The sequence below is a fragment of the Callospermophilus lateralis genome, chromosome 4 (assembly GCF_048772815.1).
Source record: "Callospermophilus lateralis isolate mCalLat2 chromosome 4, mCalLat2.hap1, whole genome shotgun sequence".
In the NCBI taxonomy this organism is placed as follows: Eukaryota; Metazoa; Chordata; class Mammalia; order Rodentia; family Sciuridae; genus Callospermophilus; species Callospermophilus lateralis.
Genome location: NC_135308.1, coordinates 158,678,941 through 158,692,942, shown reverse-complemented (window position 1 = coordinate 158,692,942; position 14,002 = coordinate 158,678,941). Strand labels below are relative to the sequence as shown.

The 14,002-nt window shown below is 64.0% G+C and overlaps 1 protein-coding gene across 1 annotated transcript in view; it reads right to left on the bottom strand.

Annotated features, from left to right (window-relative positions):
- The window catches only part of Cacna1i (calcium voltage-gated channel subunit alpha1 I), a 79,914-nt gene that overhangs the window by 29,771 nt on the left and 36,141 nt on the right, over nt 1-14,002 (bottom strand). Inside the window, 5 exon segments of the mRNA XM_076853328.2 lie at nt 125-543; nt 2,486-2,798; nt 5,148-5,240; nt 6,468-6,783; nt 10,758-10,917. Of these exon segments, the coding sequence (XP_076709443.2) occupies nt 125-543; nt 2,486-2,798; nt 5,148-5,240; nt 6,468-6,783; nt 10,758-10,917 (1,301 nt within the window).

Here is a 14,002-nt window from a genome sequence, read left to right as displayed (position 1 = left end):
GGTGAACCAAAGCCAGCTCCAGCTAGGAGCAGGAGACAGGCACAGACGGGGCGGCCCACCTGGGTCCCCGCTGGGCACCTTCTGCCCTCCCCACCTGCCACCCATACCCGGCACCCCCACTGGCCTGCTCATGGTGCTCGATGCCCATGCTGACGGTGTTGACCAGGATGGCCATCATGATGCCCCGGTTGAAGTACTTGCTGTCCACAATGCCCCGCAGCTTGGCCCGCGTCTCCCGCCACACGTCCCCACACAGCCGGACTGCCCCCACCTGCTCGTCCTCGTCCTCTTTGCCTAGGCCCGAGGAGCCCCCGTCCTCGCTGCTCTGGGGCCCGTCCCCATCGGCTTCAGCCTCCCCGCCACCGGAGCCACTGGAGCCCGAGCCCTCCTGGCCCGAGTCGGTGCTGCCGGGACCCGAGGACCGCCGGCCCGCCTCGTGCTGGCAGTGCGGGCAGCTGGTGGGGTCGGAGGCCAGCATGGCAGAGATGGGCTGCACCAGCGTGTGGGGCGTGGGGTCCAGGGCGCTGTGTCTCGGGCACAGCTCTGCAAAGCAAACGAGGCAGTGTCAGTGCCGACCCCAGGCCTGGCCACCAGGGCACAGGGTCCACGTGGAGCAAGCCTGTCCCACCTGGGGGTGACGGTTCCCCTCTCTGGGCTCTGTCTGGAGCCAGGTGGAAGCAGAGACCGGCAGGCCAGGGGAGTCCCTGCACTGACACACGATGGGCCTGGGGCAGGTGTCCCTGCTGTTGGTCACTTCTGCCCTTGGTGCTGGGCCAGTCACTTAACAGACCCTCCCAGGTCCTGGTCACAGAGCCTGGGGGACTGGGTGTGACTATGAAAGAGTCTGTGTGGAGAGGGGACAACCTAGGTGGCCGAGGTGTTCCCGGTGTCTCCCGGGGAGGGAGGAGACGGAGCCTGGGGCGGGGCAGGCTCACTCTGCAAGCCCCCGGACACCCACACAGGAGAGTCAGGGCTGGGTGGGGACAGGCAGGAAGGGCCGCAGGGGCCACAGCTCACGTGCCCTTCATGCCCCAGGAGAACCTGAGCAGCCTGGGGCTTGGACTGGAGGCTGTGGCTGTGCCCAGGTCTGAGGAGAGGTGGCACAGAGGCCTCCCTCTGGCTGGTTGGGCGCTCCATTAAGTTTTTCTGGAATAATCATGTTTTGCTCATGTAAGAAAAAAAGGCAACAATGAAGGGAAAGCGAAGCCTGTGACAGGGGACAGCTGCCCTTCGTCTCCACACTTGCCTCCAAGTGCTTCCCAGCCCTGGACAGAGCCCTGGGTCAGCTTCCTGGCTCTGGAGCCAGGGGCCCAGCACCACCCATCCCAGCTCCAGAGGGCAGGCCAAAGCCCTTCCCAGCCCCGGACACCCTGGGGGGAGGTCTGCAGGCCCGGGCCCCTCTGGAAGGACTCCCCGCCGAAAGCTCAGGGGGAGGGCGGCAGCGGCAGGAAGGCCTCAAGGTAAACGCCCTCCCCGTGTCCTCCAGCAGGCGGGTGCCAGCCTTGCCCAGACCCCAGCTCCCCTGTCTGCAGGCTGGGCCAGCCCACAGGCCACCTGGAGCCTCCTCCAAGGCCACACCCGGACGGCTGGCATCCCAGGGTGGTGGGCCACAGCTCCGAGGGGGCATTTTCCTGCCCGCCTCCGGCCTCCCAGGGCGGGGCCTGGGTGCTGACCTCATGGCCACCAGGAGCCGAGGCCGGCTAACCCCACCCCACCCCATGGTCGGGGTCACACAGGGAACAGCACATGGCACGCTCCTCCCCAGCTGCTCCGGTGACAGTTCCAGGGCCTGCCAACTGCTCAGCACCCAGCTAGGAGGAAAGGGGACAGAGCTGGGCCCTCCCCTCCCTGCCAGCCTCCTCCTGGGACTGGGGTGTTCGCTAACTAACATTCCATGTGACTGGGAGACACCTAGGGCCACTGAAGTGACTCCCTCATCTCCTTGGACTTTATTTTTCCCATCTGAAAACCAGGGTACTATTTCCCAGCCTGCCGCCTTCTGGGGACCGTGTCCGCTCTCAGGATTCAGGTGAGGGGCCCCTTTCCCTTGGCATGAGACAGGGCCCCAGCAGGGGCAGAACAGGGTGGCCCATGTCCCTGCCTTGCCAGACCTTGGTGCTCGGTGCCAGAACTCACAGCTCAGCCACAATGGTAGCTGGGGACAGCTACAGGAGGCTGGTGGGTGGGGACCTACAAGACTGAGGTCAGATCACGTTCCCCTCTGCCCAGCAAGGCTCCAGGGGCAGGGCCCAGGGGCAGGGCCCAGGGGAGTCCCCCAGGGCTGGGGCTGAGCCCTGGGGTGAGCAAGGGAGGCCCGGGCAGGTGCGCCTGGAGCTCCTGGCCGCAGGGGAAATGCCTGATCCTGAAATGAAGACCTGGCCCCAAGCCTTGGGACACCTCTCTCGGGCTGGGGAGGCGGGACCCAGCAGCAGCAGGGAGTCCCCAGGTGGCGGCATACCCACCGCCGCGTGTCAGGGCCACTTACTGCAGTGCCTGGGGTCCTTGGCGTGGGGCCCGGGCCTGGCAGGGGCAGGTGCCCCTGGGCCCAGGGCCTGGCGCCGGCTCTGCAGGGCCTGGTAGAGGCCCAGGGTGCGACGCTTGGCCTTGCGCAGGATGTGGCAGACGTACTGGAAGATCTCCTCGTAGCAGTCGCCGGGCTCGGCATAGCTGGCCACCGTGCTGGAGGACAGGTAGCGCTGCCGCTGCTCCAGCATCAGCCGGTGCTCCCGCTGCTTGGTCTCCGAGAACTGGGTCGCTATGACAACGAGGCACAGGTTGATCATGAAGAAGGAGCCCACCTGTGACCAACGGGAGGAGAGGACAGGGACAGGGACAGAGGGGACGGTGGGGGAGGGGAGGTGGAGGTGGAGAAGGGGCCAGCAGGAAGACACAGGGAGAGAGACAGAGAGAGGGAGAGAGAGAGTCAGGGAGACCCCAAGACAGAGATGGAGACGGGGAGACAGGAGCCAGAGTGGAGAGAGGAAGAGGACAGGGACAGACCAGAGACACCCACAGAGGGAGGAGGACAGCAGGGGGGCAGCAGAGCGCAAGGACAAGGGGGACGGGGACACAGGAGAGAGTGACACAGGCTCAGGAGGATTTGGGGCATGGGTGACACCGAGTTGGGGGAAGAGACAGGGACAGAGAGGAGCAGGGGAGGGTGGAGGGTCCCAGAGAGACAGAGGCACAGACACAGATGGGGACAGGAAAAGACGGCTGAGGCCTTGCTCCAGGCGAAGGCGTGGTCCAGGCTGCTCTCCAGGCCCCAGGGGCCCACTCCAAGCCAGGCCATGCTCAGGCCCCAGGCCCCGGCCACACCCCACACTGGCATTGAGGCCAGGGAGGGAGGCTGCGGCCCATCTTGGACCACTTGGGCCCTGAGTCCTACTCTCCAGCCTGGACTTTGGCTTTCTTTGTGCCTGAAGGGACAGTTGGGGAGAGGCTGCCCAGCTAGCACTAAGGCCCTGCCCCTCAGGGGCCATCCTGGGCACAAGAGGTGTCCCTGTGCTTTTGGGGTGCAGCCCCCCTCGACATTGCAAACTTCTGAATGAGCTCAGCTGCCACTGGCCAGAAGGGCCAGTCCCTGGCCTGTGCTCTCCTCCACCTTCAGCATGACGGGGACTGTCTGGGGGCTGAGGACCCCTCTCCAGCTGTGCGGCCCAGGCCAGGGATTCAGAATCGAAGCTCATGCCCCTGCATGGCCAGGCACGAGGGTGAACGTCGGTGTCTGTCCAGCTCTGCCCTCTGCACCCTCCACGTGCCTCAGAACACTCAGCCCCAGCCAGGTTGCTCTACCCTGGGACGGGACCACCTGGGGCTCCTCCACAGCAGCAGCAAGAGCAGCAGGGCACACTTATTGAGCACCTGCTGTGTGCGGGGTTTGCAGGTTTGGGGCTCTGCCTTCCCAGACCCAGGAGCTAAGTGCTGTCACATGCCGACTTCATAAAGTGGCTCCAGGGCCACCCTGGCTCCCCCGGAGGAGCAGAGGGCAGCTTCTCCAGCCCCTCGGGAACTCTGGCTCCTCTACCACCATGAGCTCCATGGCGCTCCTCCCGCAGGGCTCCCATCCAGAAGGCTCTCCCCTGCTCGACACCCAAGGCCTTTAAGGCTCAATTCTGGCATCTCCTTCAGGGACCCTCCCACGTCCCCGGCCTCCTCTGGGTGGGGGAGGGCCCCAGGGCTTCCCTCCACCACGGCACCTAAGAGATAGGCCAGGAGACTCCCCCCAGACTGGCTGAACCGCCCCTCCCTTCCCAGCACTGGGCTCCGGCCTGGTGTGGGGTGGGCCTTCCTGATTGTTCTGGTGAGTGGACAGCAGAGCTGACCAGGCCGGGTCCCTTTCTCTTGTGTGTCTTGTCTCCTGGGTCCAAGGCCCCGGCCTCCCCAGGATAGCACTGCAGCTAAGCCAGGAGCAGGTGCATCTTGGGTCACTTGCCAGTGCCCTGACCCCCAGCTCAGGATGGGGGTGCCCCAGCAGGCCAAGCATGCCCCCTCCCACCACCAAGAGGCCAGAGGATGGGCCCCACAGTGGCGGGGAGTGAGCAGCACCTCCCGGGAGTGATATCACCTTGACATTTTGGGGACTGTGCCGTGGTTGAAGCTACAGTCAGGCATGACAAGGTGGACGAGCCTGCTCTGGGGACACTGTGGGGACAGCCTTCAAGGGCCGACAGAGCCTCGTCTCCTGGTCAGCCCAGGGGGCAGAGCTGCCTGAGAGGCGGAGGGACCTCCCCACCAGGTCACCAGGATCATGCGCCTCTTTCCAAACCTTGCTCTGCTAGTGGCCCCACACTTTGGTTTCGGAGATTGTGTCCTCCTGTCCCAGGAAAACAGGGACAAGCCGGGGCCCTTGAAAAGCACCATCCTGGGGCCACACCTACAGCTAAGGTCATGAGAAGGATGTGTTCCCAGAGACACATGGCGGAGAAGCCAAGCAGGAGCCACGGGTGGATCCAACGCCCAGGAGTGAGAAACAAAGGCCCTCAGAAGTGACAGATGCTTCCAGCACCGCCCCTGACGCGCCTGTCAATCACCCCAGACAGCCGCGTTTAAAAATAGCCCCTCCTGCTGCCTCCCTGTCCTCCAGTCCCCTTCCCCTGGTCCATGCGTCCTGAGCCAGCCCAGCAGCCCCGGCTCCCGACACTTACTATGATCAGCAGAATAAAGTAGATGAAGTTGTAGAAGGAGTGGGCGTCCATCACGTAGTACATGATCTCCACCCAGCCTTCCAGGGTGATCACCTGCAGCCGGCACCGAGGGCGAGAGGGGAGAGCCTGATGTGCACCAGGACGTGGACACGCCGCCCTCATAGGGCAGCCTCTCCATCCACGCGATACAGACCGGGAAACGGTGGTTCAGAGAGGTGAGGACACTTGCCTAACGTCAAACAGCCAGGCAGTACTAGAGCCGGGACTTCAATCCTGGTCCCACTCACTCTAGACCTCACCCATTTTCTGGCCACCGTGCCAGGGCAGGCGGGCTGGGAAGCAGGAGCCCAGGGCTCCCAGCTCTACCTCTTCACTGGGCTACTGGCCCACGCGGGGCCTCAGCTGCTTCTTCGTACGCGGGGATGGCAGAGGCCCCGGGGCGCGGTTGGGGTGAGGCTCACTGGAGCCCAAGTGTGTGCACTGGACGAGGCTGGTGGGACTGTCTCCCCTGCCCCACCCGACGTCTTCCCAGAGAGGGAGAGGGGCAGCCTCAAGAAAGACCAGCTCTGGGGCGTGTCTGTCCCTGGCAAAGCCCAGACGGCCCCAAAACACGGCCCGCAGCTCTGAATTCCCAGCCCCGTGCTCCTGCTCCTCATGGCTGCAGGCCTCCCTGCTCTGCCTGCACCAGCCACATCCCTCCTGAGGACAGCGGGAGCTGAGTCTTGACTGAGCGCCCACCGAGCATGGGCTGCCTGCTGCCCGTCACCCGGCCTATTCCCAGTACCCAGCATGAGGGGCCTGGGGTCACACCCATAAAGACAAGGAAACCGAGGCACAGAGAGGTTGAGCAGCTGTCCAAGGTCCTTCAGCCCCATTCCGCAAACAAACCCCGCAGCACCCTCTGCAGAGGACGGGTACAGGGTCAGTCAGGGCCAACCGTGCCACCCAGGCAGGCTACCGTGGCTCTGAGGGGGCAGGTGTGTGCACTGGGTCACAAGATGGGACATGGCTTCCACTGACATGGGACAAGCTGATCTCTGCTGTCACCCCACCAGGAATGTCCTTCCTCCCACCCACCCCAGGGGACACTGTGTGCCTTGGACGTGTGTCCTGCCTGTCCTCTGTGGGGACCTCCCGGCTGGCACAGACTCTGCAGGCGGCCGGGACAGTCCCCATCTGGCCATTTGTCAGTCTGTCTGCCTGTGAGACGGGCACAACGGCACCTGAGGTGCCCGCAGCTGGGCAGGTTCCAGGGAGACCGGGTGGCAAACACCTGCTGGGTGCAGTGGCTCCCGGTGGCCCCGGGCCTGAGGACCTCACCTGGAAGATGACGATCCAGGCGTAACCGATGTTGTCAAAGTTGATGGCGCCCTTGTGGGGGTTGGCGCTGCCCGTGCGGCACACGTTGTAGTAGCGGTTCCAGTTGACGCAGAGACCGCTGGCGTTGAGGTCCGGGCGCCCCGCCCCGAAGTCGTAGACGTCGTCCTTGGACAGGCAGCACTCGCGGCCCTGCTCCTTGAGCGGGGGGATCTCGTGGCAGCCCATGATGCCATTGTCCCCCGACAGGGAGCAGATGAAGGGCATCTCGTCATCTTCCTCTGGCTGGTAGTAGGGGGGCAGGGCCACGTCCCCTTGTCTGCCCACGTGAGGGCGGGTCAAAGAAGGGAAGGGAGGGGTCACTGCCAGGAGGACAGGAGAGGGAAGGCCACACCGGGGCAGGCTGGCCCTTAGTCCCACTGTAATCCTCTGAGAGCGTCCCCTCCCCTGGGGAACTGTCCCCGACTCCCTGGGACCTCACGTGCCTAGTGCCTAGCACAGACCTCTGTTAGGGCTGCTGGGGCAGCTAAGCCCAGCTCCCCAGGGAGGCCTTCAGGCCCTGGGCCCCTAGGCTGTTTGGTCGGCACATAGTAGGTGCTCAATAAGCACACGCTGAATTCACCAGCCCAGCAGCAAGGGTAGTTCACCTATGTGCCCCTGCACCAGCCCCTCCTCTGCTCTGGATTCGGGGACTAAAGATGACACAGAGCCCATGGGGCTAAGGCCTAGGTCTCCCCAAGCCCGTGGGGTCCTGGCCTGCTCTTCTCCATGGACCTGCCAGGCAGCTCGGGGTCACCCAGTGGGAGCACACCAAGGCCGGGTTGGCAGGACGATGGAGGGAAACCGTCCTAAGACAGCAATGAACTCCACCTCCACACTGTGAGTCCTGACGGGACCAGAGGACCGCAGAGCCAAGAAGAACCACGTCAAAATCACCGCACCCACCGCACGGCCCGTCAGGACCGAGGATGCTGCCAAGTGTGAGCACACACGCGTGTGCACTGTCAGTGGTGTGCAGACCACACGACCCTGGCGGGGCCATTTGGCAACAGTCAACAGATGACACTCCACCCACTGCATCCTGTCACCGACTCTAATAAGGCATCGCTGGGGACAGCTGGACCTTTCAGTGATCGGTCCTAGGACAACCGAAGGCCCATTAAGTGCATCAGCACATCTTGATGTCCCCCCAGCCACCCAGGGGACACAAAGCCACTGGAGACGGAAGATTTAAAGGGCAGCTTCTAAAAGCCAGCCAGGGAGAATGGGCTTTGTGACCTTGGGCTAGGACACAGGGCAAGGCTAAAGAATGCCGGAGAACTGGATGTCACTCTTGAACAAAGAGACTCTGCCCGTGGAGAGACACGGCCAGAGAGTGGGAAGCAGTGCCTCGTCCTTGTTTCTGGGAGTGAATCCACTGAGTGACTGTGCGGCCACTAATTTATGCAACTCTGCATTTGGGTTGCTCCTGGGTTTGGGGCTCTTGTGCCTTATAAATATTCCTGCCCACGTCCTTGGGTGGATCTAAGCCGCCCTTTCTTTTGAGCAAATGCTCAGGGGCGGAGTTGCCGGCTGAGGCTGCACCGGGCTCTGCCCTTCCGCAGAGCTGCACAGAGTCTCCACCAGCAGAGGGTGGGCGTCCAGGGCGCCGACGGCCGGTGGCACTGGGCACCGTCAGCCCTGAGCTTAGCCGTCTAGCGGCGGGTCACGGGATCTGTGGCTTGAGTATGCGTTGTCCCTGAAGGACAGCAGTGGTGAACGCCCTTCCAGAGTCCAGTGTGCCTGCCCCTTGTGAAGTTTCTGCTGCGCTCTCTGGGGCCATTTTTAGACCTGATCATTGGCAGCGTCATGACTCCATAGATTCTGCAGAGTTGAGCCCCTGGTGGACACACGTACTGCAGATATTTTATTCCAGCCTGGGTTTTCCTTCTGAGAATTAGTCACTCTTGAAAACCTGTCAGCAGAGGTCTGAGAGTCACAGCCACCATGGATCCACCCAGAAGGCAGAGTCCCTGGGCCTGAGTGCCCACTAGAACTGGACACAGGGTCCTGCCCTCCCTGGCCCCCGACGCTCACCTGACGGCATCCCCTCAGAGCTCTCTGCCAGCACCACTGCCTCAGTCCAGGGAAGCTGGGGCAGCTGCGCCTGTGTCCAGACCCCAGCTCAGATGACCAACCTCTCACACATGGCCAGTCAGCAGCACCAGGCAGCCCATGCCTGTCCCCGTGGCCACCATCCAGCCCTCCTTCTCCCACTGCAGCTCAGCCATGCCTCCCACCTCTCCTCTGAGGTTACCCACAGCCTCTGCTGGCTGACTGCAACTTAAATGCTGTGTGCCCTCGGACAAGTGACCTCACCCCTCTGAGCCAAGTGTGAAATGGAGATGATAACCTACTTCCCTCACACACCCTGCTGAGAGTAGTGCCCAGCATGTACTGAGGCCTCTGTAAATACCAGATGTCTCAACCTGCGTCACCCCAGGGTCACCCTCTGGGCCCACCCTGCCATTCCATGAATAAGTGCTACGGAGCATCAGCCCCAAGCCGGCCCTAGATGCCCACAACAGGTTCCTGCGCCCCTGGGATTCCAGGTGCCATCTCAGCGCCTGCCCTACGAGTGACAACACCCACCCCCAGGAACTTCCAGGCAAGTGGGGGACACAAGGACACCCCCAGCTGCCCAGGCAACACTCAGCTGCTCACAGTGCTGCCCGGGGCCAAGCCCTTTCCCAGGGCCCGGTGCCCTGTGGCTTGGTCACCCTCACAGCACCCCACGGTGGGGAAACTGAGGCACGGAAGTTTGGCCACTTGCTCCCAAAGTCACAAGGCTAGCAAGTGGCCTTGGCAGAATTTGACCCCAAAGGCCAGGCGTCATGCGCCTCGCCCAACACCACCCCAGCCCCCCACCTGCCAGGAGACACCCCCGTCTTTCCAGGAGCCACTCGGCCTCCCGTCCTCAGACTGGAGAAGCCTGCCCTGCGCTGGCCTCGGACCCGGCTCCCTCTGCCACAGCCCAGAGCCCAGCTGCTGGCCGCGCACTCGCCCAGAATGGAGGCCGGGTGAAGTCCTCCGCAGCCTGAGCCCCCGCACAGGGCCTGGCCGCTGGAAGGGGCTGATGGTGGGCCACGTCTGGACACCCACACAGGGGCCGGTGCTTGGAGGGAGCCTTGCTGTGTGGCCCTGGCCACGTCCCTCCCCTCTCCAGGCCTCAGTGTAACCTGCACAGTGGGAACTGGCCGGAGGCTCCCGAAGGCCAAGCAGATGATGAGCGCCCGGCCCCCTGTCCACAGCAACCTCCCCCGCCCCCCCCCCAAGTCATGGCAGCTAGCTCAGGGCTGGGGCCACCCCACAGGGCCAGGCCTGATAATGGGGAGGGGACGTGCAGGGACCAGGCGGGGAGACCACATGGCAGGAGGAGCCGCCGTCCTTGTCCCCACGGTCCTCACTGTCCTCCTCCCAGCCTGTCCTGCCGTCAGCTGGGTGCACCCCCAAGCAGCCCCAGGCCCCAGGAGGAGAGGAAACAGCAGAAGCCCCTGGTCTCCTAGAGAGCGTCCTCCGAGGCCTCCCCTGCCCAGACCAAGAAAGGGAGCCAGCCCAGGAGGAGGCCCCACCAGGCGGAGCCTGGATAACGGGATGACCAGGAACAGTCCACGTGGGGCAGAGGGACAGAGGAGCTGGGTTCACCCTGAACCCCCAAAGCCCAAGCTCCTGCCCGCCACTCTCTGTCCTTGAAGGCCAGGCCAGGAGAAGCGGCTGCCACCCCGTCCCCTCCCCGACGGCCCCAGCCCCAGCTCAGTCGACATTCGTGTAACCCCCAGCCCCACGCAGGACCCTTCCCCACGAGGCGGCCCCTCCCTGCCTACCCTGGGGGCCCAGCGCTCCCTGCAGCGACACTGGCCTCCGGATCCACGGGACAGGGACAGAGAGAAGAAACTCAGCCACCCCCGCGCTGGGTCCCCAACCCCCAACAGGCCCTTGGCCCCGGGAGCGTCACTCAGGAGAGACGTTCAGGATCCGCGCCCAGCCTGGTGCTCCCAAGGACAGGACCCATCTCAGCAGGACAAAGAGCCACCGCTGGGCCGTGTCCAGGGAGAGAAGGGATGAGAGGCTTTCCTGCTCTGGGCTCCCGCGTCTAGCGCACAGTAGGAGCGACACAATTGTTTTTTCTGACTGACTGGCTGCAGCCTGGGAGCTGCGTTCTGGGGCCCCACCCTGATGGCGCTGCTTCTGCGCCCGTCCTGCCCTCCCTCCTCCTGCCCGGGGACCTGTGGCGCAGCGAGGTCCCCAACTCACATGGTGAAGTTCTCCTCCAGGAAGCAGCGGTTGCGCAGCAGCCCCGCCCACAGCTGCACCCCGATGATGCCGAAGATAAAGAAGACGAAGAAGCAGAGCAGGAGGACGTTCCCCAGCATGGGCAGCGTGTCCAGCAGCAGGTTCACCAGGATCCGCATGCCTGGAAGGAAGGGCAGGCGGGGGGTGCGTCAGCGGGAGCCGAGGTCCAGGAAGGACAGGAGCAGGGGACGGGGATGGGGACACACTGCCCAGGCACCCAGGGCACCCGGCCTTCACCTGTACCCCTCTACCCAGAAAGCCAGGAGAACGGCTCCGGGCCCTGCCACACTCACGCAAGATGTGGACACACTGTGTGCAACACCCAGGGCTGGCCCAAGCGGGATCTCCAGTCTCCATGACCCTGAGCGGTGGACAATCCCGCCTCCACTTCACGCGGGAAGCCAAGGCGAGGGTCAGAGACCTGGAGTCATTGCCTGGGCCACTCAGCTAACAGCAGGGTCTGATGGACACCAGGTCCCGCCCTCCTTCCAGAACCCACTGTCTCACCCACGCTATGTCCTCTTCCTGGGACACCCCGGCAGACTCCATTCAACCACCACAGCCCCAAAATGCCCTTTCTGGCAGCTTCCCTGGCCCTTTCTCACCCCGTCCCAGGTAGAGCTCATCCCTCTCTCTTCTGCTCTAGGCAACCTCAGCACCTGTCACCTCACCCCAGCTGCCATGCACATCTACATCTGTGCAGGTTGCACGCTGCACAAGCTGGGCCTCTCCATGGGCACCCACACCCTCACGGCCTGGCATAGCTTCCTTTTCACCATCCAGTCTCATCTACTGAGCTGTGAGCTCCTAAGGGACAGAGCCTGTGTCTGAGCCACCTCAGTGTTCCTAGAGCCAGCAGGTCCTGGCCCAGGAGACGGTCTCAGCTCACATTTGTTGAGTGCTGTTGAATCACAGAGGCCGAGCAGCATCACGGGAAGAGTGTGGAGGGCTGGGAGACCGCCGTGGGGGCAGCAGCTCTGCCGGGGTCTGTGTATTCCAGGGCTGGTGCCGAGGTAGTTATTAACGAGGATAATTATTTGGGATTTGCATCACAAACTGTGTGTGGAGCGATTTCTAATCAATAATTAATGCCCACCCCCACCTTGCCTCCCCACAAAACTAGGTCAGCCTCCTCTCAGGAAAGGCAGGGGCTCCCCAGCAGCGGCTTCATCGACCGAGGGCACCAGGGGGTCCCAACGCCCCACCTCCCTGTGGCCCCCAAACCAGAGCAAGAAAACAGGCCCCCGCGGGACCCCGCAGATGGGCCGGCTGCCCTAGAGAAGCCAATGGCCGGCCCTCTGGTGCCTCACTGGCTCACTCATGCCCACGGTCACTCACCAAGCACCTAGTTAGTGCCAGATGAGAGTCAGGCACAGGGCTGGGCCCAGGGAGCCCACAGCTGATCACAAAGCCCATCTTGAACCCACCTCAGCGATCCAGCCTGGCATCAGGGGACCAGGGACCCAAGTGCTGGGCAAGGCCCAGACCCGAGGACGCATGCGTGCAGAGGCTGGACACTGGAGGAGCCTGCCACGCTGAGGGACAGGGTGGTCAAGGCCTGGCCGTGTGGCCCTGAGGACCAAGCAGGAGATCGCTGGGGCCGCGGCGGAGGGCTCTGAGGAGGCTGGACCCGCGGGTGACGGGCAGGAGGCCAAGTCGGTCATGGCTGTCCTCAGAGGCCCAGCCCTTGGTCGGCTCTGGGCGAGGCAAGGGCAATGCTGGAGGCCTGGCAGAGGCCGGCACAACGGAGGAGAGGCTGGACCAGTGACACGGGGAGCCGCAGCTCAGCGCAATCTCTGCCTGGCTGCCCCCTGGGTTGGCCTTTGTTGCTCAATTAATCTCAGCTCCCTGTCGCCCAGGATGCGGACCTCTGAAAGGCTCCCGAACACGCGCCCAGGGAGTCCCGGGGCCACAGGGCAGAGGCATAGTTAGCTCATCAGGGCCCCGGCAGGAGCTGGGAGAGGGGGCCGGGGAAGAGCCCGAGGGACCCAGGTTCTCGTTCTCTATGTCCTGGGTCAAGCAATCAGGCAGGGCAGGCCAGCCGGCTCCACTCTGCCCTCCGCTCCCCTGACCCTGGGCACACGAGGCAGCGCGGGCAGGAGAGAGGGGAGAGGGGAACAGAGGAGAGAGAGAGAGAGACAGTGGACCCAGAGGGACGGGAAAATGGGCACAAAGAACAGAGGGGGACAGCGCAGGGAGAGGCAGGACAGGACCAGAGCCCACAGACGGGGAGAGCACGGATCCACAGGGACACGGGAGCCCAGCACAGGCAAACCACCTGGATGTCACCCCCTCAGGCCGTCCTTCCTAACTCCCTCCACCTTCCCAGGCAAACCCTCCTCCTCCAGGCAGTCTTCCAGGTGCCCACCCCGGGCTGGTCAGGAAGGCCTCCAGTCCCCTCTAGTCCTGTCTCCCTCTCAGCAGGGGCTTAGCAGGGATCAGGCAATCTGGAAGGCCAGGCTGCAGGCCACCAGGAGAGTGACCGGGAGAGCCACCAGGAGAGCGTGGGGAGGGCCTGCTCCCAGCCAAGAAGGCGGGGGGCCTGGGCACTGGTGCAGCCCCTGTCCTGCTGGGCACCCAGGCACAGACCTAGCACACGAGTTCTGAGTCCCAGTCCAGACCTGGTGGCCCCAAGACAAGAACTCGCCCTCTCTGGGCCCAAAAGGCTTCATCGACAGATGGGGACAGTGGCATGTGCGATCCAGCCGGCCTCTCGGGAGCATTGCCCAGCTGGGCACCTCTGATGGAAGAGCCCCTAAAGCCAGCAGGTCACCCCAGGAAAGTTCAAAGCCTTATCCCACCAGCCCCGCCCTGCTCACAGCCCATCGCACAGCCTCACAGCCACCATGGTTCCGGCTGGACACCAGCCCCCGGCCTCCCCTGGGCCACCGGCCACTCTACCGACAAGACCTTGCTCTACTCTGCCCACAGCGGGGGTCCTGTGGCTGCCATGCCGCTGCCCACGCAGGGGCTAGTCCAGGCTGGGGTGGCCCTCTGGGAAGCCGAGTCTTGGGGTCACCTCCAGGCCCAGCACTGCAGAGTCGGGGGCACCTGGCATCGCTTCATTAGACCTCAGGGCCTGGGGGAATCGGCCCAAGTCTGGGGTGGGGCCAGTGGACTGTCCTCTGCAGCGTGGGAGTTGGGGCAGATGACAGCGGCAAATGCATGAGATGCGCCCCTCCCCACCCGGGGAAGGACCCCAGACC